General features: G+C 40.8%; 1 protein-coding gene across 1 annotated transcript in view; it reads right to left on the bottom strand.

The window, feature by feature from the left end:
* The window catches only part of SCN4A (sodium voltage-gated channel alpha subunit 4), a 59162-nt gene extending 38246 nt beyond the window's left edge, over positions 1-20916 (bottom strand). The window contains exons 1-14 of the mRNA XM_003768454.3: positions 20611-20916; positions 20085-20203; positions 19782-19871; positions 18760-18888; positions 17986-18077; positions 15977-16258; positions 14392-14455; positions 13727-13868; positions 11028-11246; positions 9617-9709; positions 9090-9144; positions 6000-6238; positions 2944-3117; positions 1963-2319 (exon numbers count right to left, since the gene is read on the bottom strand). Coding sequence (XP_003768502.1) covers positions 1963-2319; positions 2944-3117; positions 6000-6238; positions 9090-9144; positions 9617-9709; positions 11028-11246; positions 13727-13868; positions 14392-14455; positions 15977-16258; positions 17986-18077; positions 18760-18888; positions 19782-19871; positions 20085-20203; positions 20611-20883 — 2328 coding nt within the window. The 5' untranslated portion in view covers positions 20884-20916. The remainder of the gene's footprint in view (positions 1-1962; positions 2320-2943; positions 3118-5999; positions 6239-9089; positions 9145-9616; positions 9710-11027; positions 11247-13726; positions 13869-14391; positions 14456-15976; positions 16259-17985; positions 18078-18759; positions 18889-19781; positions 19872-20084; positions 20204-20610) is intronic.
* Positions 20917-27787: the final 6871 nt, after the last annotated feature.

The raw sequence follows: 27787 nt of genomic DNA, 5'->3' as shown, positions 1-27787 counted from the left end.
TCTTACCCAACTAGTACAGCAACATTGGACCCTGAGAAAATCTGCCTTCAAATACTGCTTCAACTATATTGACTGAATGACCTGTAAATCACAGGTAAATGCCCCCAAGCAATTTTGTAATCTGCCTAAATTGCAGAAGTTGTTGATTTGCTTTGGCAGAAGCAGTTTCCTTATTGGGCATCCCCTGAATCCAAGAAATTATAGATCCAGATAATACAAAACTCCCCAAATATTCACTTCCAACATTCCTCTTTGTGGAAGAGGGATAAAGACACAGTGAGAGGGAACAGTGAACAACGTTTATAAGAAGGGGAAGTCAATGTTTGAACCTGCTCCTCTCCACAATAATAATAATAACTAGGTAGCATTTACTATATGTCAGGTAATGTTCAAAGCAGTTACAATCATTATCTCTCCTGATCCTCACAACAACTGTGGAAGATAAATGCTATTATTATCATCTCCAAGGAAACTTAGGCAAATAGAAGTAGATTGACTTGATAAAGATCACACAGTTAGCAAGTATCTGAGGCCCCATTTGAACTTACATCTTCCTGACTCCAAAACCAGCACTCTATCCACTGAGCCTAGTTGTCCTATTAGAATAGTGAGGATAGAGCTGGAGATGGGGCATAGGATAGTGCTGGACTGAGGACCCTGAAAACCTGAATTCAAATTTTGCCTTACTTGGTCTTATTTCAGCCTTCATTTCTTTATTCTTAAAATGAAAATAATAATTTTACCTGCTTCACAGGGTTATTGTGCAGATTAAATTAAACAATCTATAAAAACAAGTGCTATGTAAATTCTAGCTGTTATTATTGTGGTATTGTTGTTGTGAGAATCTTCTCTCTTTCTTCTTCCCCCTCCATAACATAAACACTGGTTGAAAGTTGGAAGGGACCTCAGAAGGAATTTAATTGTATCCATTTTTTCTGTGATTTTCAGTCATGTCCAATTCTTTGTGACCACATTTGGGGTTTTCTTGGCAAAGTTACTGCAGTGGTTTGCTAATTCCTTCTCCACTTCATTTTACAGATGAGGAAACTGAGGTGTACAGGGTGAAGTGACTTGCCTAGGATCACACAGCTAAGATGTGTTTGTACAGAACTACTTTCTCTATACAACTTTAAAGGCTGTGTCTGCCTTCTAGAACCACCCTAAAGGTTCCTTTTTCTGGTGCCTTTAGAAGCCCTCTCCTCCACTCTCCTTTACTTTTCCCCCTTCTCTATCTCCCCATTTTTAATTTTCAAAGCATTTGAAAGATGCTGACTTGGCAACCTAAGAATTTCACACATGTGGCATGAGCCTCTCCACCACCATCATCACAGAAGATCAACTGGACACATAACACATGGCAAGGCACAGCAGACACCAGGAGTTGGGTGTCCCACTTCCCCCCATGAGGTTAGTACCCGAGTGTGTCTATCTGCTATGCTAGGTTGTAGGCAGCTTCTATGGGGTAGTGGGGATGAGTGCTTGCTCTCTGGACAGGGGATGGCTCTTGGGTGGGGAGGAAGAAGTCTACCCTACTCATGTCATAAATTAAATATTGTTTATCTGGAAAATGTGCCCTAAGCCTCATCATGTTCCTTCCCTCTTCCAACCATCCCCTGCCCCCTTTCCTAAACAACCACACATACCAAACCCTGACTCACAGAGAACAGATGGAACTTGGTATTGGGGGAGGGAAGAGAAAAATTAATTTTGATCCATTTCCAAGTTCTCATTGGGATAAGGGGGTAAGGCAACATAACAGCAAAAGGAACTCTGGATTGTGAGTCAGGAGCCCTGGATTTCAAACATTTAACACATATTTTCTTTAAATTCTCATTCTCTTCCATTAAACGAGCCAAGTTGAACTGAATAGATGATGTCTAATGTCCTTTCTATTCTAACAATCTATGAATCTGTGGGCATGAAGGAACTGGAGGCTTTTCCCTTGCTTTCTCCCTTACTCACCACAAGATTTCCAATGACCATGACCATGAGGAAGACAGTGAGACACATGGGCTGACCGGCCACCTCCATACAATCCCACATGGTCTCGATCCATTCGCCACACAGTATTCGGAAGACGATGAGAAAGGAATGGAAGAAGTCATGCATATGCCAGCGGGGCAGGCTGCAGCTGGAATCAATCTTACACACACACTCCTTGTAGCTCTTCCCAAAGAGTTGCATGCCCACCACAGCGAAGATGAAGACAATGATGGCCAACACCAATGTCAGGTTCCCCAAAGCTCCCACAGAGTTGCCAATGATCTTGATGAGCATATTCAGTGTGGGCCAGGATTTGGCCAGTTTGAAGACTCTCATCTGGGGATAGGGAATAAATAATGAGAACATATAGAATGGAACTCTTTCATTAAGATGGTCCTCTATGGAGAAATATGGCCTTCATTTTTAATGCCATATGATGGAGTATACAACCTTCTTGCCTTTGGGAAACTATATGTACCCATCCTTTGGGAGTTCCTATCCTGATAGGAGTGAAAGAATATCAAGATGGAGTGGGGTAGGGTCAAAAGGCATGGGTTTTAGTTCAAGTCCTGGTATTAACCAGTTATAGAATTTAAAACTAGATGGGACCTTACAGATCATTTAATCCAGTTTCCTCATTTTACAGATAAGGAAAGTGAGATCCAGATAGGTTTTAAAGTTGGGGTAGTTATATGAAAATGATGAAGATGGAGATGAAGAGAAATTGTACCAGCTCTTGTAGAGTTCACAGTCCTACTATGTGAGATATAGTTCCTGCCCTTAGGGAAATCCCACTCCAATAAATGGGACATGATTCCCAACATTAGAAGTTCTCAGTACAATGGAGGGGATGGAGATGGAGGGAGGAAGGGCAAGAAAAGAGACATGGTTCCCAACCCCCAGGAGTCCCCAATGCAATGGAAGAAGGTAGTACTGAGCTTCCCGAAATTAGGCACATACCAAGCGGAAGGACCGAAGCACAGACAGCCCTTGCACATTGGCCAGTCCCAGCTCTACCAAGCTCAAGGTGACAATAAAACTGTCAAAGATGTTCCATCCTTGTTGGAAGTACTCATAGGGATCCATCGCAATCAGTTTCAGCACCATCTCTGCAGTGAAGATGCCTGTGAAAACCTGGGAAGAACAATCAGAATTACAGCTGGACTCTAATCTCCTCCCTTTCATTCACAGAATGATTCCCTCCTTCCTAAATACACAAATTGGTGCCAGGAATGCTCCTTCTGAGCCTACTTCCTTGGAATTCTCTCTTTACAGCTTCTGAATTATTATAAGGCATCAAGGAAGGGAGCCCCTGGGCTTGGAATTAAGAAAAACCTGAGTTCCAATCCTACCTCAGACCTCACGAGCTATGTCTCCTGGGCAAGTTATTTAACTTTTATCTACCTCAGTTTCCACAACTGTAAATTGGAAATAGCAGTAGCACCTGTCTCCCATGATTGTGAGGATGAAACAGGATAATATTTGTATAGCATGTAGTACAATGTCTGGCACTTAGTAGGTGCTATGTAAATGCTTACTCCCTTCCTTTCCCCTCCCCACTCCTTGTAGTTTCTAGACACTTGTACTATAACAGAGAAGAGAACTCCAGAGCTTCAGCAGCAATCTATTCCCTGGGCTTAGAAGGAAACAGTGGCAAGAGAGCACAGATGGGCACAATCCCAGAGGCCTGTGTACCCTGACTCTGCACCTGTCTGCTTCAAATTCAACAAGATTGATTAAGCACTCATTATGAGCAAGTACACAGAAAAAAATCTGGTGTGGGATGAATGACTTCTTTTCTTAATTAAATTTCAGGTGCTTCTGAGGATGGAATTTGGGAGATAAGTGCGGGGTGCATTCTAGAATAGAGTGGGACATGGAGGAGGGAAGTAAGACCCACCCTTTTCAAAAGCCTTGGTTCTTGTGAGTGTCAATTAGGTCCCTGATCCTGATTTCCTATGGAATTTCAGCTGTTTAGCCTCCAAGCTTTAGAGGGAGTGAGTTCAAGCTGTAGCTCTCCTTCCTAAGGACCTATTTCCTCACCTGCCTCAGGCATATGCTGAAGCCCTCTTTGGAAGGCCTTCTTTGGGCACAGCAGGTGCCCAGATCTCAGAAAACAGCAAAGGTCCAGGCACCAGCCAGTGCGACACACCCTAGAGCAGCTGTGTGGCTTAATCAAAGGGAAAACCCATTTCCAGACCTGATCCCATTTCTCTGGATGGAAATTCCCCAGTCCCTTTGAACATCCCAGTCCCTCTGCTTGTCACTCCATCTATACCCCAGTTCTCCCCCCTGAGGCCCTATGTCTGGGGTTTCCCTCTAGGCCCAGGCCCACTTCCCATTCTTAGGCTCTGTTGCCCCCCCCCTTACATAGGAAGTTTATCAGGATCCATCTCTCCCCAAATCTATTGTGGTAGGAGCTAATACAAGGACTAGAGTAGGCTCAGCTTCCCTTTGTCTGGGCCAGGCTCCCAGCAAGAGCTGGGAATGAGGTGCTAATGCTTCTAATGGTGAGGGGATAAGCACAGAGATCAGTACATGTCAACAATAGATAGGGAGGTTAGGAAAGTGAAATTGGGGCAGACTAGCAGGCAGGCAAGCCTGGAAACCTTAGGGTTAGAGAATGGGAAAAAGGAAATTCTGGAGCCTAATAATTGTTAAGTACCAATATCCTTCATTCTGAGAACTGCATAGTTACACTGTCCATCATTTGTCCCCTATATCCCCTGTTCCAGGAAGGGACCAGGAGCCTGGGTCATGGATTCCCTTCTCCAAGACAAGCTCATCAATCATACTCAATGACTTAGATTGCCCAGATATCTCTAAGAACCCTCACACATAGATTACACATACCTCTAGATACTTCCTCAGGACATTTCCACATACATCTACCTACCCATACCATTAACCATACAATCACAGAATCCTCCAGACACTTTTACGTGGGGTTCAGAGGTTTAGAACTGGAAATCATTTGGCTCAGAAATCATCTTGTTAATCTAATCCCCTTATTTTAGAGATGAAGAAACTGAAGTCCTGAAAGAAGTGACTTGCCCATGATTCATAAGACCATAAGTAGCAGAGCCATGTTTTGTTTTCTCTGTTATTCATGCCAACAATGGACAGGTTAGCCTGGGAAATAACAACTCCCTCCATTCTACCCATCCTACCCAGCCAACCCCTGTAGCTTTCCTCAAGAGAAGCCCTCTTGGAAATTGGTCTTGGCAACTCTCTCTTTAGGTACTACAGGATCCACCTACTAAGTGAGGTTGTTCAGTACTCTCAGTCTGTCTTACTCTTCTTGACCCGATTTGAGGTTTTCTTGGCCACAATACTGCTACTTCCCTCTCTAGCTTATTTTACAGGTGAGGAGACCGAGGTAAACAGGATGAAATGATCCACCCAGCATCACACAGCTAGTAAGTATCTGAGGCCAGATTTAAATTCAGGACATAAGGAACTCTTCCTAATTCCAGGCCCTTTAAGCTATTCTTTGTGCTACTTAGCTGGGCTCCTTAAGGGAGTATACTTAAAAAACCGATTTTAAAAATAAATTCTCACCACTAAAATTCTCATCATTGTCAAATGATTCATCATCAAAAGCAAATATGGATTTATCATTGGAAATGACTCTAAGTAAAGGGTTTTGCCATCTGCATCCTAAGGACCACTCAGTTATCTGACTTGAAGCTGAAACTTTTTACATTTGGTCTCCCCCATCATAATAGATCATGGAAGGGACCTCAGAAGCCATCTAGTTTAACCCCTCTCATTTAAAATGGGCATTCCTCAGGAACAGAGATTGTTTTATTTTTTTATTTGTACACCTAATACTTGTGCTTCATACTTGTGCTTTTATTTGCGTACCTAACACAGTGCTTTGCTCATAGTGAGCATCATTTATTCATTCATCCTTCTATTTGCCCACAGACTTCCCCCTTCCCATGCTCAGAAATTTACCACCCACCCTCCCTTTCTCCAAAGAAATCCCTCCAATCCCTCATTCCCCTCTGTACCAGATTGCCCACAGTGAGCACATGCTCAAACTCGGGAGTCATGGGGTAATGCTCCATGGCCATGAAGACGGTGTTGAGCACAATGCAGATGGTGATGCCCAAGTCCACAAAGGGGTCCATGACAATCAGGTGCAAAATCTTCTTTAGCTTGACCCACGGAGCACAGCAATTCCACACCAACAATGTATGGGCACACTTGTACCACCATGGCGGGCACTTCTGATGGGCCTCCTCCAACTCTGGGGATAGGGGTTGGGAAGAGGAAAGCTCAAGGTGCTTCAGGTCCACTATCCCTCCTTCCCATTCTGGAATCAACTGGGGTCAAAGTGAAACTCTGCCCATAAGGAGGAACCAGGAGAAGGTATAGCTAGGTTCTTCCAAAGAATATTTGGAGAAACTTCCATTCTCCGTGGGAATGGACACAACAATGGGAAAGGAAGTGTTCTCCTTCTACCTCCCCTCTAACCAGGGAAAAGGAAGAGGAATTTAGAACCACAAAAGGCAGCAAGACTTAGCTTCAAGAAATCATTTGATTAGCTTGAATCAAAGCTAGGTTTTGGTAGCTAGGAAAGGAATATTGGGGACTAGGATGTTGGACTAGGAGTAAGTATTACTTTTTTTTGGTATCAATATATCTTGACTTTCTGTAAACCCCCAGTAGGGGGCTTCCCATGCCCCCTATTCAATATCAAAGGAAATAAATTCCAAAATTTGTCATGCATATGCACATAATAATATTAACAGGATAATATAATTATTTACCAACTATTCCATGTGGCCCTTTCTTGTCTGCCTGACATAGAGGTAGTGTGGCCCATAGCAGAATGTAACAAGGGCTACATAGTATAGCTTTTTATAGATATCCACACATCTTTAATGTCAGAAAATCTCACTCTCCATGGGAGGTAGGTTTTTATTTTGTGATAAATCCAATTATTATTGTGAAAGCGAAATGCTTTAAGTAGATAGTGGATGAGGGTAAGGGAAGATTCTTTAAAACCTTGACTAGGACATACAAATACCTTATCCTAGCTCTGGAGTAGGTATGACTTCTCAACTTATATTTCCAACTACCTATTTGACATCTCCGAGGTGTCATTTCAGACTCACTCAAAATATCCTAATGTATCTTCTTCCTCCTCCCATCTTCCTAGTTTTTGCCAGTATTCTCACCATTCTCCTAGTCAAAAGTTTAGCCCGCTTATTCTTTGCCATTCCTTTTGTCAACTATTAGTTCATAGTTGTGCTACTACAATAACTTCCCAGTAGGTTTTTTAATTTCATCTTTCCTCTTCCAATCTATCCTATGTACCATTGCTAGATTAATCTTCTTTCTCTTCCTTCCTTTCCTTCCTCTCTACACTCTTTTCTTTCTTTTCTTCCTTCTTGACTTGTTTTCCTTCCTTTTCTTTCTTTCTTTCCTTTCCTTTCCTTTCCTTTCCTTACTCTCTTTTCTCTTTCCTTCCCTCCCTCCCCTTTCCTCCTCCTCTCTTTCTTCCTTCTTTCCTTCCTTCCTTCTTTCCTTCCTTCTTTCCTTCCTTCCTTCCTTCCTTCCTTCCTTCCTTCCTTCCTTCCTTCCTTCCTTCCTTCCTTCCTTATTTGCATGCTTTTTCAAACCTATATATTTTGGGAAAGGAGTTGGGTCAATCAGGCATAAAGAGTGAAGGAAAGAAGATAAAAAACCCAATTGCTGAACTCACTGGTAACCATGATGACCTTTGGGAAATCCTTCAGTAAATTTGCATACTGAATCTATAGAGGATCTTTGAGGAAACATGGACAAGAATCACATCAGATAAGAAGACATGGATGAGTTAAGATCTATATCATTAGAAAGAGTGTCCACATCAATGAGATCATAAATTTACTAAGAAAATATTAAAGAAGTATTGTGATTATTGTCAAAATCTTTGAATAGTGAATTTGAGGGACTGAAATCTCACCATTCTAGAGGAGAGGCTAAAAAAAAAAGACATCCAAGAAACAATCCCATCATTCACCTGAAGTGAGGAGTGCACTTTCTGAGAGAAGGTGTGATTCTTTGTTTTTTGGCTGCCTGACACAATATCTGATGCCATAGCAGTTGCTTAGTAAAACTGTTTGTTAAACTGAATCAGATTGAATTGGGATACTAGGTTCTTTCTACTCATTATTGTGTTGAATAAATATTCTATCTTTAAATACCAGTTGGAAATCAGATGTTGTTTGCAGGAATAGAAACAATTTATAAGGCTCTTTGCCTAGGGTCCATGGACTTTTTCTCCTAAATTTTAAATAATTGGTTTCATTGGTAATTCTACTTATTTTGTTTTAGATATTTTAAAAATTACTCTGAGAAGGGGTCCATGGGCTTCATCAGACTATACAAAAAAGGCCAGGAACCCTTGCTCTCCAAAGGATAGCTATACTGAGTTGGATTAAGTTTTTCTCAGAGAAACTAGAAGGAAGAAGAATAGTAGAATGAGCCATAGATCATAGAGAAAAATCTTGTTTTGTTCCCTATACCTCCTCAACACAATCTAGCCTAGATGGAAGGGGGTAAGTTCCCTATACTTGTCTACCCATCCATCTACCTACTTCATTGTCTAGTCCCCATTCTTCTTCTGAGCTGAGGCTAGGGAAGGTAATGACTTTTCTACCTAACTTCCTGTTTGGGTTTGTGGATGGAGAAGTCTGGTACTTGGAAGGCTTTACTATTGCCCCTTGCCCTGGAATTCTTGGGGATAGAGGTTTCTGGTTTCCGGAAATGTGGTTCTTCCTGGTTAGTATTATTAGACTGTCCTTCCCCATCCCCTTGTCACCTCCCCTCCTCCATTCCTGCCCGGAAGCCAGTGGCCCCCAGAGTTGCTGGGCCCTGTGGCCAGTACTGGGTCCAACTAAGCTGTGACTATATTTATCACAGCCATTTCTTCAACTCCAATATTAAGTTACGGTTGTCCTAAAAGTCCAACTCGGCCTGGCCCTTCCTTGCTGATCTGCCCTGAAGCCAAAACTGCTCAGGCCAGTTATGTGGCAGTGGGCCCTAGGAAGATGAGAAGGGAATGGGGAGGGGGTCAGTGTTAGGGGTGTCCTAAAATATGGACCCTTCACCTTCCATGGCATCCGAGACGGCACTATCCATGCTGCAGCTTTGTCTTTGGGGGTTCTGGGACGGTCTCCTTTGGGACTGCAGAAGGAGAAGAGTTGAATTAGAAAGGTCAGAGATGGAGTAAGAGTTGTAGGGAGTCCCCTCATCTCCTAGAATAGCCACCTGCTTCCATGTAGAGCCCAACCAAAGATTTTAATAGCCTGACACCAGGTCTGGAGATCAGACCAGGATGATGGAGTATTGTGTTAGGAAGGGGAATTCCTCAAATCCTCTTTGAATTAAATGGATGATGTTTAGCAAACAGAATAATTGCATACCAGTATGAAATAAGCAGGGCTCTGACATTTTTGAATAATAGGGTTTCTCCCCCCCACCTCCCACCCACATACCATGACATAAGGAGGTAATCTCCTAAGTCAACCCTAATGTAGCGGCTATCCTCCCTCCCTTCTTCCCTTATATCTCCCATCCAAAGCTGGACATCTCCCCACCTGACCCTGGCCTGAAAGGATAGGTTACATCACAGGACAGATTGTACCTCTCCTGAATCCAGTCCGCCATTGCAGTCCTTCCCCTGGATCTGGTCTCCATCCCCCTCACCACTTTCCAGGGCTGCTTGAGCCTATAGACCATCAAAGAGGAATTAGGTGAGGTCTTCCCTTTAACTACAAACATATTCTGTTCCCTGGAACTCACTCTCCCCTTAGATTAAGTATGAGCAGAAAGATAACAATAGACGACGGGAGCCCCAACTTCAAGTTATTTCGAGCTACATAGGATAATCAAGCCCTGCATCTTGAAAATCAGCATGATTGTGGAAAATGGAAGGAGGATGGCATCAACTGAAGCCTATGAATTTGAGCAGATCCTTTCCTTTTTTTATCTCTGTTTCTGCTTTTTGTGGGTTCTTGTTTGTTCTTAATTCTTGAAGAGGACCAATGACATCAAAAGGTGATGTTGTTGTGGGTTAAGAATGCAAAGAGATCCCAGATGTGTGATCCTGGCAAGTCACTTAACCCCAATTGCCTCAGAAAAGGAAAGAAAAATAAAAGAATGCAAAGAGAGAGGTACCATTGCTCTGTTTTCTGTATTTAGGCCAGCCCCTCCTCTACAGGTCACACAACACCAAAATCTTGCTTTTCCTAATAATTAGTTTAGTAAGACTAGACACAATGACATCCTCTAATTGATGAGGTTCGGCTGGAGCATCTCTGAATCTTTTTGGCCAAGACTGGCCTAGAGGTGGATATATAGACATCAGAATATCAGAATTGCAAGAGATCTCCGATCATTTAATCTGAAAGTTCTTAATCTTTTTCAAATCATGAGTCCCTTCTTTTAGTTTGGTAAAGCCAATGGGCCTCTTCTCAGGACAATGTTTTAAATGTATTTAAATGTATAAAATAACAAAGGAAACCAATTATACACACACACACATACATATATATGTATATATATATATATATATATATATATAAAACACACACATATACACATACACATATATGTATGTATCTCCATATATATATATATCTCCAAAATATTTTTGAAAAAACAAGGTTAGAGACCCAATTTTATAACCCTTCATCTCACTTAACAACCTTACTTAAAGGACACCCAGAGAATAAAAAGGATTTATATAATTCCAAGATCATATAGTCAATTAAATAGGTGAAAGCCACATCTAAAACCACAAGTTTCCTGACTTCCAGTTCAGGAATCTCCTTCTCTAATACCAAGACCACTCTATTTCCCCTGTAATTTTTTAGGTCAGGACCCTATACTCACTCACTCTCTCTCTCTCTCTCTCTCTCTCTCTCTCTCTCTCTCTCTCTCTCCCCTAATCTCCATCCTTGATCTCCTTCATCACCATTTTATTCAAGAGGAAATGTCACCCCAGGAAGTCAGATCACAGCTCTGTGTCTGTCCCCCAGCCCAACACTGACCAGTTTCTCCTGTTCCTCCTGATGCTTCTTGAGTTTCTCTAGCATCTGCTGGAACTCCGCCTCCTTCTCTTGCTCCTCTGCCAGGGTAGCATCATTCTGTTCTGCGTAGGCCATTGCTACTACCGCCAGGATGAGGTTGATGAGATAGAAGGAGCCCAGGAAGATGATGACTACAAAGAAGATCATGTAGGTCTTGCCAGCTGCTCGAAGGGTCTGTGGGAATTGGGGAGGAAGGGGGATGTCCCATAACTCTCCTGAGCACAACCTCATCCACCCAATGACAATAATTAGGATAACATTGACAACAAGAAACCTTAGCCTACCAATACTACAATGAGTTTGAGACCTTGTCAATGTGGGGAATGCTGGTATCTCTGTCCATCCTTTTTAACTTTTCCTTTTTTAAAAAATAATTTTTCCCCATCAACTATATTTTCCATTGTTTTCCTCTTTTTCTCTTCCCCCTCCCAGAGAGCTATCCCTATAATAAATAATTTCTTAAAAAGACAAGGAAGAAAAGAAATTCAGCCAAACAGATCACTATATTTCAAAAACAAATCAGCACAAATACAACAACAAACTCTTAACATTATCTATGCAATGGATCTGTATCTGAGAAATCCCTCCCCCCCCCCCCCCCCCCCCCCTCCTCATCTCTTCTTTGGGGTTCTTTATAATTTTTAAATTTCCTTCCCTAAGTTTGCAAGTGGGGAATTTACCCTGGGATGCACACTTTCCTCATGTCACCTTGACATAGTAATAATAATAATAGGAATAATTAATATAGGAATAGCAATAAAATTTAAAGTTTTCAAAGTGATTTACAGTCATCACATTTGATCCTCACAACAATCCCAGGAGATAGTGCTGTTATTATTCCTATTTTACAGATGAGGAAATGGAGGTTAAATACTTGCTCAGACTCATACTATTAGTAAGTACCTGATACTGGATTGGAACTCAGGTCTTCCTAAACTTCCTAAAGTGCTTCCTAAAGCACCCTATGCATTTTGAAGCACCTACTCTTCTGGCTAGGTTCTGCAGTTAGCTAATTGATATAGGGAGGAAGTGGATTTCCTCACTCCAGGCTCAGAGCTCTACCCTTTGTCTGTATTTAACCAGCTAACTATGAAACACAGCCAGAAGAATGGATATTTAGATGATGCTTTAAAATTTAGTGCTTTAAGACACTAGCTCTATGAAGTGAATACAATAATTTCTATCCTGGGGTCATAGATTAGGCTCAAGGAGATTATAGTTATCACTTCCAAATCATAGGAGTTAAGGGATACATCTTTTTCTTGCTTTCCCTTCAGTATCAGAGGGTATTAAAAGATAAAATATGTTGACATGATACAATATTATACATATATTGTATGTATTTTTGAGTTTCTAAAACTTTTTCTGTGTCATCTGCTGGTCTTTACATGTCACCTGTGACTTTCACAAAGCTCCCCCAAAATTCCTATTTAATTTCTTATGCCAACCCATGATATATCACAACTGTGATGTTGAAAGCAGGATGTGGAAGGGATAACTGTAGTTGACTTGTTCTTTGCCAATCAACCATACCTGTTCCTTCCCTACAGTTTCTATCACCTCTAACAAATAGTGAAACTATTAGACTACTTAAAATGATTAAAATATATAAACTATTAAAAATAATAAAAACTGAAAGTTTATTTAACCAGAGATTCTGAACAAGAGAGTTCCTTCAGGGATCTGCAGCACAATCCTGGAGGGAAGGCAGAGAAGGAACACATCAACATAGTGGAGAGTCAGCTTGTCTCAGAGGGAAAAAGATGTGGGGTGAAGTTCTGCCTTTCATAATCCTGGCTGTGTGTATGGGGAAGCTCACTTAACCTTAAGCCTTCATCCCTCATCTGAAAATGAGAGATTTAGATCAGAATGGGTTGGTGGTCCCTTCCAGACCTAAATTTGTGATGCTGTGACTGACTTCTCAGACTGAACCTGGGCAAGCTCCACAGAGTAATATATACTTTTCATCCTTTCAAACATCCGGACTCCACCACATATGCAGAAGAATATCTTCAGCTTATATATGTGTATATGTATATGTATACACACACAAATACACATACACACACACCATGGTCCTTTTCTGTTTCCTCCTTCCACAGACATTACTCTAAAGTCTATTCAAGGCCTCCCTTCAAATACTCTGAGATGAGGGAAGGAAAAAGGATTGAATTTGATGGGTATCAGGATCCAGAGAGACAGGAAAGGAAGCTATGGATGTGGATCCTGGGAGCACTAAATAGAAGAGGTAGGTAGTCCCCAGGAAGGGAGTAAGGATAGGAAGAAACCATCTGGGAAATAGATTATACTTGGTTTTTCTTGACTTTGGAGGTCAGAATAAGGTACATATACAATGGAAGCTACAATAAGGCAGATTTCCTAGATGTGAAAAGAAAACTTCTTAAAATTCAGAGCTGAGAGTGGAATGGAACCTATTATACAGGGAGAGTGATCTCTGTTGGAGATCTCCATCTTTGATGGAGATCCACCTAAGTGGAGGTTGGATGACCATTAGTTGGGGATGCTGTAAATAGGCGTGATATTTAGATTTGGGTTAGACCAAATGATCTCTGAAAGTCTTGCCTACTCTAAGGTTCTAGAAAACCAGGGTCATAAGAGAACAGTGGTTTTGAGGGCCTTGGGGCAGGGCATACCAACTGGAAGAGGTTCTCCCAGTAGTCTTGTGTCATGAGTCGGAAGAGGGCAAGAAAGGCCCAGCTGAAGGTGTCATAACTGGTATAGCCATAGTTGGGATTCCGGCCAGCCTTCATGCACTCATAGCCCTCAGGGCAGTGCCTGGAAGGGAAGAGAGGAAGTTAACAGGGTGTGTATGGAGGCTGGATGTAGCTTCCTCCATCCTTTCTCATCCACATAACCTTTATTAACCACTGAGGGACCAATAAACTTGGAATCTTTTAATTGGGGCATGAAGGAAGGAAGAAGATGAACTAAGTTTCTTCTTGGTGTCTTTGTACTTGGGCCAATGCTTTGGGAGGAGAGGAAGAGTTTGACCATCTAGCTGGTTAAAAAGCCCCAGAGAAGTGATGTGGAAAGGGGAGGTTCTTGGGAAACATGGATCCATTATGGAGGGAAGTTTGGGGGTCCCCATTGAGAGGTCCTGCCTCTATCCCCAGGCTCCCCTATACCATCTGGATTATTTCCCCCTTTCTTTGCATGTCTTGATTTCCATAGTCCCATCCCAAGTGCCTGTTCCCAACCAGCCTTTTTCTTTGACAGACCTTCTTCTTCCCTTAGTCTTCCCCATCCCAGCATCTCCAGTCCTGATTGTAACTTCTTCTATCCCCCTGGTATCACTCACCCTGCATCACTGCTATTTCCACAGAGCAGGGCATCATTGGCACCATCCAGGAAATAGAAATTCCCTTTGTTGGGATGAGAAGGCATGTCATGAATGTAAATATATTTTGGGGATATGTGTGTATACAAACGTATATAAATACATTGCATACATAATATGTTTATATTCCCTATTTCCCAACCAAGTGGGAGAAAGGGCCTTTGACTGTCCTTTGAGCTCCTGCTGCCCCAGCTCCCCTCCCCCTCTGACAATCCTCAGTGGATGATCCAGGCCACTATCTTGGTCTAAGAGAATAGAAGCTAAGTCCAATGTGGCTAAAGAAACACAAAGTAGGTGAGACACCAAGTGTTTCTATGATGCTGATGCTGGAGAGATGTACATACAGTCAGTTCTCATCATTCATAATAATTATGTTCTATAAAGTCAATTTGAACACTGAACTGGCAAGTACTGAATCATTAGTCCTGGGGAATTACAAGGTTAAGTTCCTCTGAGTCTCTGGTCACATTTACTTTAGCAACTTCCAGAGCGGTCTCATATACAGATTGATGAATTTCCTTATCTTTTTTTTTCTGAAAATACCATATTGCTGATTCATTAACACTGAATTCATGGCCAACAATACTATGACTCATGCCCGAATGAAGCTTATCTAATGCATGTGTTCCTCCCATAAGCCGTTTGGAGCTCAGAAAGCACTTCAGTGCTATGCTTGGGGGCCATTTTAAACCATGAAATCACATACACACACACAAAGCACAAAAATGTAGAAAAACATGCCACTAAATAGACCTTGAAAAGAATCTCAGCTGGGAACATTCCCATTGAGCAACTCCAATTTTTTGCTGTTTTTTATATGACCACAAATGACCAAGAAAGCATCGATTTTGGGGTTAAAAATAAATTTGGGGTTTAAAATGAAATTTATTTCATTGAATAGGCAAATTTACAAATCTGGAATCTGTGAATAATGATGATTGACTGCACAAGATATATACACACATATACATATGTGCATATGTATCATATATACATACAAATATAAATATATATTACATGTATACAGATAATATCTATAAATAATACATAGATATTCTCTCAACATCTTTCTATGTCTCTCTGCTTGGGAAGATAGGATGCTGTTGCTGCCTGTGAGTGGATATCTGTACAGATTCCAGATAAATAAAGAGAGTTAGGAGCTTAGAGGTTAGGGGGAAAAGACTTTTCCTGAAGTTGGGAGACCATTGGAATTATAATTAGTAGAGAGCAATCAGAGCTTTGTTTTAGGGCATATAAAATCCAAGGCACTGACCTTACTTGGAATTCTTTGGAGCATTGGCATGAATTCTTTCCCTTCTTCCTCCCATCCCATGCCCTTTCTACCTCTCTCCCCTTCCCCAACTCCAACTGCATCCTCAAGTCCATGCTCTGAGGTTTGTGTCCTTCTCCCTTTCTCTTCATCCCCCAAGCCAGTCCCCTTCCTTACACCTTAGCTGAAGGTTCCTTTTTTCTGGCCACTAGCCCTAAACACAAAAATCCATAACTACAGCTCTGGAAGCCTTGCCCTTCTTTAAGTCCTTCTCACCTTCATCATTGATGTAGGCATCCCAGTCAAAGGTAAAGTTGCTGTATAACGTGTCATTACCAAAACCTGTGTCATTGCTGAACAAGGCTGTCCCGTTGTCATACCAAGTCTCATTGATATCACTGATTGGGGGTGGCCATTTCACACACTTTTGCCTGAGATTTCCCATGAACAGCTGTAGCCCAACTAAGGCAAAAACACTCAGGCAAAAGACTGTGAGAATCATCACATCTGACAGCTTCTTCACGGACTGGATCAGCGCCCCTACAATTGTCTTCAGTCCTAGACAAGAATGTAACAGTGATGATGGGCATGCATGGGAGCACACCAAGGGAGAAAAAAAGGAAGAAGGAAAGAAAAAAGGAAAGGAAGGAAGAAGGAAAGCAAGCAAGAAAGAAAGAAGGAAAGAAGGAAGGAAGGAAGGAAGGAAGGAAGGAAGGAAGGAAGGAAGGAAGGAAGGAAGGAAGGAAGGAAGGAAGAAAAAAGAAAGGAAGGAAGAAAGGAGGGAGGGAAGGGGAAAGAAAGGAGGAATGAAGAAAGAGTGGATTTTTTAAGCAGCTTGTATGTATCAGATACCATGCTGAGTGCAAGGAGCACTTAGTTCCTCACTATAACCCTTGAGGAAGATAATATAATGATCATTATCACCATTTTAAAGTGAAGCCAAAAAAAATTGTACATGATGACACAATATTTGAAGACAGAATTTGAACTTTGAACTCAGACCACCTGACTCCAATTCTGGCCAGAATTTTGCTTCTATAATACCTGGAATTGACCTCTAAGGTCCTTTCTGTTAATCAGTATTTTAGTTGTGCTTGATTGTTAGTGATCTCACTTGCAATTTCTTGGAAAAGATGCTGGAATGGTGTCTTAGGGCATTTCTTTCTCCAGCTCATTTTATAGAGGAGGAAACTAAGGCAAATAGGGTTAAATGACTTGCCCAGGGTCACCCAGCTAATAAGTATCTGAAGCTGGATTTAAATTCAGGTCTTCTGACTCCAGACTGGTGCTGTATTCACTTTGCCACCTAACTATTCCCTTTCTAACTTTGCTATTAGAGTGTTTCTTCCTTTCTGACTTTGATGCTAAAGTGTTGTTGTTTTTTTTTTTTTCTCTAAGAATATCTTCTCCATTCCTTTGATCAACATGGTTTCCACTTTCTTGACTTTTTCCAGGTTCCTGATCTTATAACGTTCTATAGTGACAGATTCCTTAATGCTGTCTCTACTTTGTACTTGTCAACTATATGGCTTTGGAATCATACTGCTATTGTTTCTCATGTACATCTCAAGTATGTTCCAAAGCTCATTGGAATGGAACTTTCTCCTTATTGAGGTAGGAAAATGTCAGGGCTTTCATCTCCCATCCTCATGAGCTCATGGACAAAGCTTGCAAGGAAAAGGTCAGAAATTCTCCCAGGGATTTTGTGCTGTTTTAATGTAATAAACAAACAATTCTGATGTTGCATACTTTCTTTACTTTTCTGATCATAGGTGACCTTTTCTACCCCGCCTTTTTTTATCTAAGTCCCCCATGATGAATGTTTCTATTATCTTAACTTTTTTTGATTTGGGAAAGTGTTTTGGTCTTCAATGTCCTGTTAAAGCACAAAGGCTTGGGGTGGGGGCAAAAAGCAGAAGAGCAAATGTTCTAAGCCAATCTAGGTTTAGGTTTATGTCAGGATTGGGTAGCTCTTCCCCTTCAAAAATATAGACATTTAAGTGGCATAATGGATAGAGCCTTGGACTTAGAGTCAAGAGGCCCTGAGTTCAAAATCAGTCTCAAGTCTCTTCATCTCAATTTGCCCCGGTTTCTATATCTGTAAAATGGGGATAATAGAAGCATCTACTTCCCAAGGTTTTTGTGAGAATAAAATAAGGTGATATTTGTAAAGTGCTTTGCAAACTTTGAAGTGCCATATAAATGCTAGCCATTATCATCCTCATCTTTTTTATTATCATTATTATTTAAAAGTCCCCTCCCTTCCCCCAGGACATCCTCAATACCTGGAATGACTGTTATAGTCTTCAGGGCTCGAAGCACACGAAAGGTTCTCAGGGCTGAGATGTTGCCCATATCCACAAATTCTGTCAGATACCTGAGGGGGGGGGTGGGAAGTGAGAGGTATTCATGCTAGAGCTTTAGTAAGGATCAATTGTGTGACTGGGGTGGGGGGTGTTGAGCAGATGACACTTAGCTATTTTATGTTGACCAAATTAAAAGGATTTCTAAGGAGACAAAGTTGGAGTTAGGGTTCTTTTCTGGGTGTTGGGAAGTGCCCAATCTGGAACCCCCATTGTGAACCCCCAAGAAATGCTCCAATAAGGCAGGAATAGAGGAGCTGGAGAGGATACTTTTAGTTTTTTCAAAGAAGGTTTTGAGTTTTTGTAATGAGAAATCTGTAAAGCACTTTTTAAAGTGTTTTTCTTACAACCTTGTGAAATGGGTTAGCCAAAAATTGTTGTTCCTATTCTACAAATGGGAAAACGGAGTCTCAAAGGGATTAAGGGATTGAGCACACAGCTGGTAAATATGAGAGCTGAGACCTGAACCCAGGTCTTCTGACTCCAAGCTCAGACTCTGCATTATATCATAGTTAAGGTTTGATAAAGTAAGACCATCCACTTCTTGTACTCAACCCACATGCTAAAAGGTCACCTAATCATGCTATTCAGGACTCCTGATTTCCATTTTCTCACTTCCCTAAGATAGCATCTTTCTGAAGTGCATTTCCCTACCCACTCTGCACCCCTTTCCTGCCCCTTCAGGCCTCCCCTCACGCCATCATGATGACACTGAAGTCTAGCCAATTCCAGGGGTCCCGGAGAAATGTGAAGTCATCAATGCAGAAACCTCGAGAGAGCATCTTGATGAGAGACTCAAAAGTGTAGATTCCTGTAAAGGTGTACCTGGGAGCAAGGGTAAAACTGAGAGTGAGGGAAGACCTCTAAGTAGAATCCTAAGATGGGACTTTGTTTTTTTGCCCCAGGACTGTGCTAGAACATACTTCCTTCCCTATTTGATCTGCATCCTAAAAGCCTCATTCTGGAGTCTTTATGCTTTCTTTCTCTGGCCCACCTTTCCTCCATCCCTACCCCACCCCTATTCCCACCCAAGCTTCTTGCATGTGAAATTTTTAGTTATAGCTTGGGAGAGGATATATGTGTATAGGGAATGAGAGGTGGGTTTATGAATGGTTGGATGTAGATATGAGTATATGAGTAGAGGAGAGGGAAAGAAAATTAAGATAGTAATAACAGATTGTGTCTCTGGAAAGATGAAGGTGACAGAGGTTGTAGAAGTTCAAGAATATTAAGGATGTATTCCCAGGAGACATGAGGGTGACAACTCCAGAATGCATCTTTCTCAGGAGTCAAATGGTTGTTAAGGAGCAGGGTTGAGAGAAAATATACTGCATTCAGAGAAGAGAATAATAACAATGAAATATGCTATCACCCCATCTTCAGGTAGAAGAACTGAATCTATTGTTTTATTAGCATGAGGATATCCCTTTTTTTAAAAAAAAAAATTCCTCTACCAATGATCCTTCTCTGCAATTTCTAGATTAAAAGAATTGTCTGTAGCACTTGGAAATTGTGACTACCTAGATACACAGTCAGGATGTGTCAGAAGTAGGCTTGAATTCTGATCATTTAAGTTTAGCTATCTATCCATTTCACCACACTATTCTTATCATGTTCCTCAAGATAAGGGTATTGGTGAAATGAAAGTGTGTCCTGGGAGAAAAATGTACTTGGATCATATGTGAGAAGCGAAGAGGAACAAAGTGTGTGAGACTTACTCCACGTTTTTAGACCAGGGTGGGGGTTCACTCATGGTCATAAATACACAGTTTGCCAGGATGGTGATCATGATGAACAAGCTGAACAATGTTAAGAGGGGGAAGGGTTAAGGAAAGTTTGAGAGTAAACAGAGATAGAGAGGAAATGCAAAGAGCTCTTCTAGTCAATACTCTAGATTCCTTCTTGATATATCCCCTCAATAGATTTATCTTGCCACAGCCTCCTCCCTTCCCTGTGGGTCCCTCCAGCTGCCCTCTCCAGCTCCAGCCCAACTGCCCCCATGCCCATTCTGGGAAGGATATGAATGGATGAGAATTTTGATGGCCAAACGCCTTATCCCACTGAAGGGGCTCAGCATATACAGGGCTGGGGTGGCTGAGAATCGGAAAATGGCCTTGCCCTTGTTCAACACGATGAAGGTCTGAGAGGCAGAGACCATGAGAGACACAGAAATATAGAAACAGATATTGAGAGATGTGAAAATACAGTGAGAGATACTTATAGACAGAGATTTTGAGAAACATGGAGTAAGACAGATTCTGGGCAAGAGGGAGATGGAGACAGACTGTAGAGACCCAAAGAAATGTAGACAGAGACAGAAAAATACAGAAAAGGACCATGAGAGAGGCAAAAAGATAAACCTGGAGATACTGAGAGAAGGAAAAAGATGAAGAGACAAAGACACATAGTCAGAGGCTGTAAAATATGTAGGGAAGCAGAAAGAATTAGAGAAATCCATTGGTCAAGACATGGAGAGCAAAAGCCACAGAGACAAAGAGATTGGAACACACCAAGAGGCAGTGATATAGAGAGATACAGGAGTGAGACCTTCTTGTCACTGTAGTAGGGATCCAGATCCTCCAGGGGGATGCCAATGATCTCAGGTGGAGGGTCTCCATAGATGAGGGGTAGATTCTTCCCTGCTTCCAGGTCACTTCGTGGCTTCCTCTCAGGGTCCTCAATCTCGAGCTGCTTATTTCGAAGGAGTCTTGCCTCCTCTTCTATTGCCCGCTTCTCTATGGCCTGCAGGGACTCAGGAGTGAAGGGACGCAAGCAGTCGGGTCCAGGGGGCACAAGTAAAGGCACAGGTGGGCTTGCCATCCTCTCATCCTGTGATCAGGGGCCAGGGAGGTAGGCAGGATCAGAGTACCTGCAATACATGCCCCCCACCCAAGAGCCAGGGATCATTGGCCATTCCCAAGCTAGGGTCAGCCCTTTGCCTACTTACTGCAACCAAGGACCTTTCTAGAATTCACCCCCTGACCAATACCAGGTCTCCCCCAAGGTTCCCCCCTGCCTTAGGACAGATAGACTCCAATACAATCTTCCTCCTTATGAGACCTTAACCCATCACAGAATATCCCTGAGCAGAGACTGGAAATACAAAAGTAATCCCTAATTTACAAGATCTATTAGGAATGTGTATATATATATATATATATGTGTGTGTGTGTGTGTGTGTGTGTATGTATGTGTGTGTAAGTATATGTATACATGTTTACATGTATGTGTTTTGTGTGTGTGTGTGGTTTTTCCTGCATGTGTGTTTGAATGTGTTACCAATAGGGACTTACAGCAATCTGATGGATTTCAATGCACCAAAGCCATAATTCTCTTCAAAGCCCTCTTGGGTCAAGCACTTGGAGAATTGTTGGAAATAAATCTGCTGAGGAAAAAGCATCACACAATTTCCTTGTTGGTTTTTCTCTATAGAGATCCCTACCTTATCTCAGCAATAGGATCCAAGAATCAGGAAAGAGACAGAACCAAGGTAAGAGATCAGGTAAAGGGATTCAAGCCAAGCTATAAGCATTGGGGTAGGGATCTGGGGGCTTGGATAAGGATAAAGCACTCAGTGAAGAAGCCAGGGCAAAAGAGGGAGATTACAGGACTACAGTTTTAGGGCTAGACAGAACCTAAAAGGTCCTCATTTTGCAGATGAAGAAAGGGAGAGAGGGGCTAAGAATGATTTGCCCTGGACTGAGTATAAGCTATATGGAGGCTTCCTATCCTCCACTGAGGTTGGAGTGGGGTGGTATCCTAATTATTGTATTCAGTTCTCACTTCAGACCTTTGTATAGAGAAAAGGAAAGAAGAGGTTTCCTGCTCTCATACTCTACATGGTGTCCTGGCTATACTTTGGTTCAAGGTAGATGGATCAATAATCTATACCCTCTCCCCACCCCAAATCATTTCCAAGGATCACCTGGCTGCTGAAATCCAGCCATAGGCAGTATATCTGATCCCCTTACTTCTACTAGTCCTCCCCACATTTCTCCAGTTTCATGCCCAATTTTTTGTTAGAAGAGGAAGTGATTGCTCCTGTATACATACACTGAAAGGAAACATTATAGCAATTCTGAAGAAAAGGACCTTTAATCACAGCCAGAGTGGGGCACACGCAGATACAATCTTTCACACAGGTAGAAACACACACAAAAAAAGTAGTATTCAGTTATAGTTCAGTTGGGAAGAGGGAGAGATAGCCAAGACATGAATGCCAAAGTTTGGGTCACTCCTCAGGAATAATCAGAGTACCATAGATTTCAAGCTGGAAGGAACCTTAGAGGCCATCTAAGGGTTAAAGAGTTCCCAAACTAATGAAAAAGCAGTTGAATCAATCAATCAAGAGCATCTGAAATATGCCCTGGATTGTGCTAGGCTCTGGGTAGTGAGAAGGAAATGTTCAAGAGAAGGAGAATAGAGTTTAAGGGAGTGTATGATCTAATAACCTAATTCCTGTGGTGTCTGGAAAAGGCACCAATTTTGTGTGCACATGTATGTGAACTATATAGACACCAATATAAACACAGAATGAGACATATATAGACATAGTCAGACATGGACACTGACAAACACAAAGTAGGACACTCAGAAATAAAGCAACACAATGAGCTAGACATTGTTACAGTCCTATGCAGATAGAGACCCATAAACAGATCCCAAGATACCAGGAGTTCCCATCCTGGTGTACATGTACTCCTGAGGGTCTAAGGAGTTTGTCAAAGGGATTCAGAGAATATCTGGTAAACATTAATGCTGATATGATATGATGCAGGCCAAAATGCGATAGAACATGGCATGATATGTGACCTAATAGATTATTTGTTATTGTTCAATCATGTCTGATTCTTGGTGACCCTATTTGGGGTCTTGACAAAGATGTAGAGTGGTTTGCCATTTCCTTCTCCATCTCATTTTACAGATGTGGAAACTGAGGCAAACAGGATGAAGTGACTTGCCCAGAATCACATAGCTAGTGTCTGAGGCTGGATTTGAACTTAGGAGAATGAATTTTGACTCTAAGCTCAGCACTCCATCCTCTGTACCACTTGACTGCGCATATGACCTAACATAGCATAATGTAGTATGTTATAATGATATAGAATAGCACAGCATAGGATAATATGATAAGACATAAGATGATATGCTATGATATAACATATCAAAACATAGCTTAGCATAATAGTTTAGTAGAATATAACAGAACAGAATATTCCAGAAACTTTGAATTGATTTCCAAACAAGTTACAAAATTTGTATTTTGTCCTTATAGAAGAGAAATTAATCACTTTATTTTATTTCTTCTATGCATATGCATGACAAGCTCTAGAACCTTTCATATTATATAAAGGGCACAAGAAGATTTATTAAAAAGCCAAAGAGTATGGGCCAAAAATGTTTAGGAGCTTTTGCAAGATGCAGAGAGAGAAACACAAAATAACCTTAACACACACAGGCTCACAAGATAACTGGTCCTGTGGAAGCATGGACACTCCCTTCCTGGTTGTGATCAACAGTCTGGGAAGGACAGTCCCTGGGGTCGCTGGGCAGGGCTGGCCACAAACCCTTTCAACATCCCTGGCTCCTCCAGCTCTCTCCCGGGCTCACACAAGGAGTCATATTTCCATGGCATGATGACTCAACTCACTCTTGCAGAGGAGAGAGAAGGGTGAGAAGAGAAGATGAGCAAGAAAGTCGAGAATCCCTCAGACAAATGGGGATTTCTATCAAATATATCCTATAGTATCTCAGTGCCATAGACTCCATCACTCACATTATCACAATCCTCTTCATAGCTGCCCTCCTAATAACACCCACCCACAAAAACAATCCTCCCATTATACACACCATCACTACCTTAACATACAAATCACACACATAAACACACATCTTGTTCCCAAGGTGGGTCTCATCACAAGTCCATCTTACCCCTAAGCTAAATTATAACCAAAGAAATCATTTTGAACAGCAAGATTGCCTCACAGAAATTCTTGTCATTGCAGTGTATTTAAGGAACTAGAAAATTAGAATTGAGATAGCAGCTCCTAACTCATAAATCACATCATCTCGATTTCTCATTCATTTACTTTTCCAAGTATGGATGGTCTCTCAAATTCAGAGGAGCTCAATTAGGATAACCAAGACCTACTTTGACAGAAAGCGCCTCAAGAAACAGAGACAGCAAGTGATAAAAAGAAAAAGTCTCCTAATGTTTGTTGTAGATAGCTGGCTAGGTCTATAGTTAGCTCAATGGTTCTCAAACTTTTTTATTTTATGATGAAGTTAGGTGGCAAACAGTCCTGTAGAGCCCATGCCACTGCTCCTGCCTCTGTGCCCCTGGTTCTTCTCTTTGCCTGGAGAAGGAGAGAGAAATTGTGCTTCTTTTGAAGAGACATTAGGCATGAATGAAAGGATGTCTGGATTCTATTAATGATTAGTATGTATTAAAGACTGGTGCAAGATGGAGTAAGAGAATCTTTTGCACATACCACTAAACATCAAGAGAGGAAAGTGTTTTTAATTCATCACTCAAGAAAATAAAAATCTACTATTAATGTTTAAAAGAATAATCAAATCAGCAATTATATTAGAAAGGGTAGGTATGCATGGTACCATTAATTAGAGTATAGCATTTGAAGTCAGGAATACTCATCTTCCTGAGTTCAAATCTGGCTTCAGACACTTCTGACCCTAGGCAAATCATTTCACCCTCTTTGCCTCAATTTCCTCATCTGTAAAATGGTAAAATGTAAAATGGAGAAGGAAATAGCAAACCACTCCAGTATCTTTGCCAAGAAAACCTCAGATGAAATCATGAAGAATAGGGCATAACTGAAAAATGACTCAACAACAACAACAACAACAAATTATACAAGAAGCAATTGAGATTGAAAGAGAAAACATGCATGACATCCTGAGACATAGTTTCCTAATGGATAACAAGTCAAATAATGAAGCAAGAATTGGCAATCCTTAAAAAATCATGAGACAAAATTAAAGACAAGCCTGAGGAAAGTTTTTTTTTTTTTTTTTTTTTTTTTTAACTACAAAAGCAAATCAAGTAAGAAATGAAAAGATTTTTTTTTTTGGTGAAGCAATTGGGATTAAGTGACTTGCCCAGGGTCACACAGCCAGGAAGTGTTAAGTGTCTGAGGCCAGATTTGAACTCAAGTTCTCCTGACTTCAGGGCTAGTATTCTATCCACTACACAACTAGCTGCCCCTAAAAAGATTTTTTTAAAGATCAAGAAGGAAAGGAATCAAGGGGAAAAATGACTATTGTGGAGAATATAAGAGAAAACTTCATAAATTTATAAAAGCAGTCAACAACAGATGTTGACTCAATTAAAAATGCTCACTCCATGCTGAGCGAAATGATCAGAACCAGGAAATCATTATATACCTCAACAACGATACTGTATGAGGATGTATTCTGATGGAAGTAGATTTCTTCAACAAAGACAAGATCTGACTTGTTTCAATTGATCAAGGATGCACAGAAGCAGCTACACCCAAAGAAAGAACACTAGGAAATGAATGTAAACTGCTTGCATTTTTGTTCTTCCTCCCAGGTTATTTATACCTTCTAAATCCAATTCTCCCTGAGCAACAAGAAAACTGTTCGGTTCTGCACACATATATTGTATCCAAGATCTACTGTAATCTATTCATGTATAGAACTGCTTTCCATCTTGGGGAGAGGTGGAGGGAGGGAGGGGAAAAATCGGAACAGAAGTGAGTGCAAGGGATAATGTTGTAAAAAATTACCCTGACATGGGTTCTGTCAATAAAAAGTTATTTAATAAAAAAAAAATGCTCACTCCACAGTTGCCAACAATTATACTTCTTTTCCAAATCTTCATTTTTCTTGACTTCTTTGTTTCATTTGACACTGACAACTAAAAAACAACTCAACAACAAATTATACCCCTAACTATAGAAAGGTGAGGATTTATGTCCAGGTCTTCTCTTCTTTCTCTACACTCTTTCAGTGATCTTACCAGTTCCCATGGGCATGATTATCATTTCTATATAAATGATTCACTATCCCTAGTATCTGTCCCAAAGTTCAGTCCTCTATTACCACTTAACTATTGGATGTTTCAAAATAGATGTCAAACATCTGCATCCAGAGAGAAGAACTATGAGACTGAATGTGGATTGAAATATTGTATTTTCACCTTTTATGTTTGCTTTTTCTTTTTTTTTACCTTTTGATATGATTTTTCTTTCATAGCATAACAAATATGGAAATATGTTTAAAAGAATTGTACATATATTAACTATATCAGATTGCTTCCTGTCTTGGGGAGGGGAAAGGTAAAAAAGAGGAGAAAAATTTTGGAACTCAAAATCTCATAAAAATGAGTGTTGAAAACTATTTTTACTTGAGTATTAATGCCTCTCAATTAATGAATGACTGAATAATTTATGGTACATGAATGTAATGTATTATTATTGGTCTATAATAAATGATGAGCAGGCTAGAAAAACTTACATGAACTTATGCTGAGTGAAGTGAACAAAACCAAGAGAACACTGTACACAGTAACAAGAAGATTTTGTGATAATCACTTGTGATGAACTTTTTTTTCAACAATAAGGTGATTCAAAGCTATTCCAATAGTTCTGTGAAAGTGCCATCTGCATACAGAGAGAGAATTATGGAGTCTGAATGTGGATCAAAGCATAGTATTTTCACCTGTTTGCTGCTGCTGTTATTTGTTTGTTTGTTTTTTCTTTCCTTCTTATGTTTTTTCCCCCTTTTGATCTGACTTTTCTTGAACAGCATGGCAAATATGGAAATATGTTTAGAAGAATTTCAAATCTATATCAGATTGCTTGTTGTCTTTGGGCAGAGGGAAGGGAGAAGAGAGGGAGAAAATTTTGGAACACAAAGTTTTGCAAAGGTGAATGCTGAAGATTGTATTTGCATGTATTTAGAAAAATAAAATAAGAAGAAAACTATCTTCACACATATTTGGAAAAAAATAAAATACTATTGAGAATAAAAAAGGAAAAAAAATGGTTGTCAAAGAGGCATCTCAACTCAACTCAACATGTCCAAAATGGAACTCAGCATTATTTTTTCCTTTTATGAACTTTCCTATTTCTATCAATGCTATTACTATCCTTCCAGTCATCCAGGCTTGCAACATTGCTCATTCTTGACTCCCAGATACTTTCACTCTCCTCACATATCTTTTTGCTGTTATTTTGTTTTTTCTATCTTCATAACATTTTTCACATCCATCTTCTTTTTCTCTACCCATACAGTTCTACTCCTGGTTCAGTCCCATATCATCACTCATTTGGATTATTGCAATAGCTTTCTAACTAGTTCCCTTATTGTAAGTCTCTCCCCATTCTAATCTATCCTTCATTTAGTTTGACAAGGTGATGTTTTTTCTGAAAAATAGATTTGATCATGATATTCCCCCTCCTCACACAACTTTGAGTGTTAATGACTCCCTATTGCCTTCAGGATCAAATATAAACTACTCTCTTTGGCATTTAGAACTCTCCATAACCTGACCTCTTCTTACCTTTCCAGTTTTCTTACATCTTACTCCTCAACACACACTTTAAGGACCAGCCTTAGTGGTGTTCAACATAACCCTCTAACTCCTGTCTTGATGCCTTGGCTCTGGCTGTTGCTCATGACTGGAATATTCTGCCCCCTCACCTCCGCTTCTTAGCTTTCCTGCCTTCCTTCAAGAGTC

The sequence above is a fragment of the Sarcophilus harrisii genome, chromosome 4 (assembly GCF_902635505.1).
Source record: "Sarcophilus harrisii chromosome 4, mSarHar1.11, whole genome shotgun sequence".
Classification (NCBI taxonomy): domain Eukaryota; kingdom Metazoa; phylum Chordata; class Mammalia; order Dasyuromorphia; family Dasyuridae; genus Sarcophilus; species Sarcophilus harrisii.
This window is presented reverse-complemented; position numbering and strand designations above follow the sequence as displayed.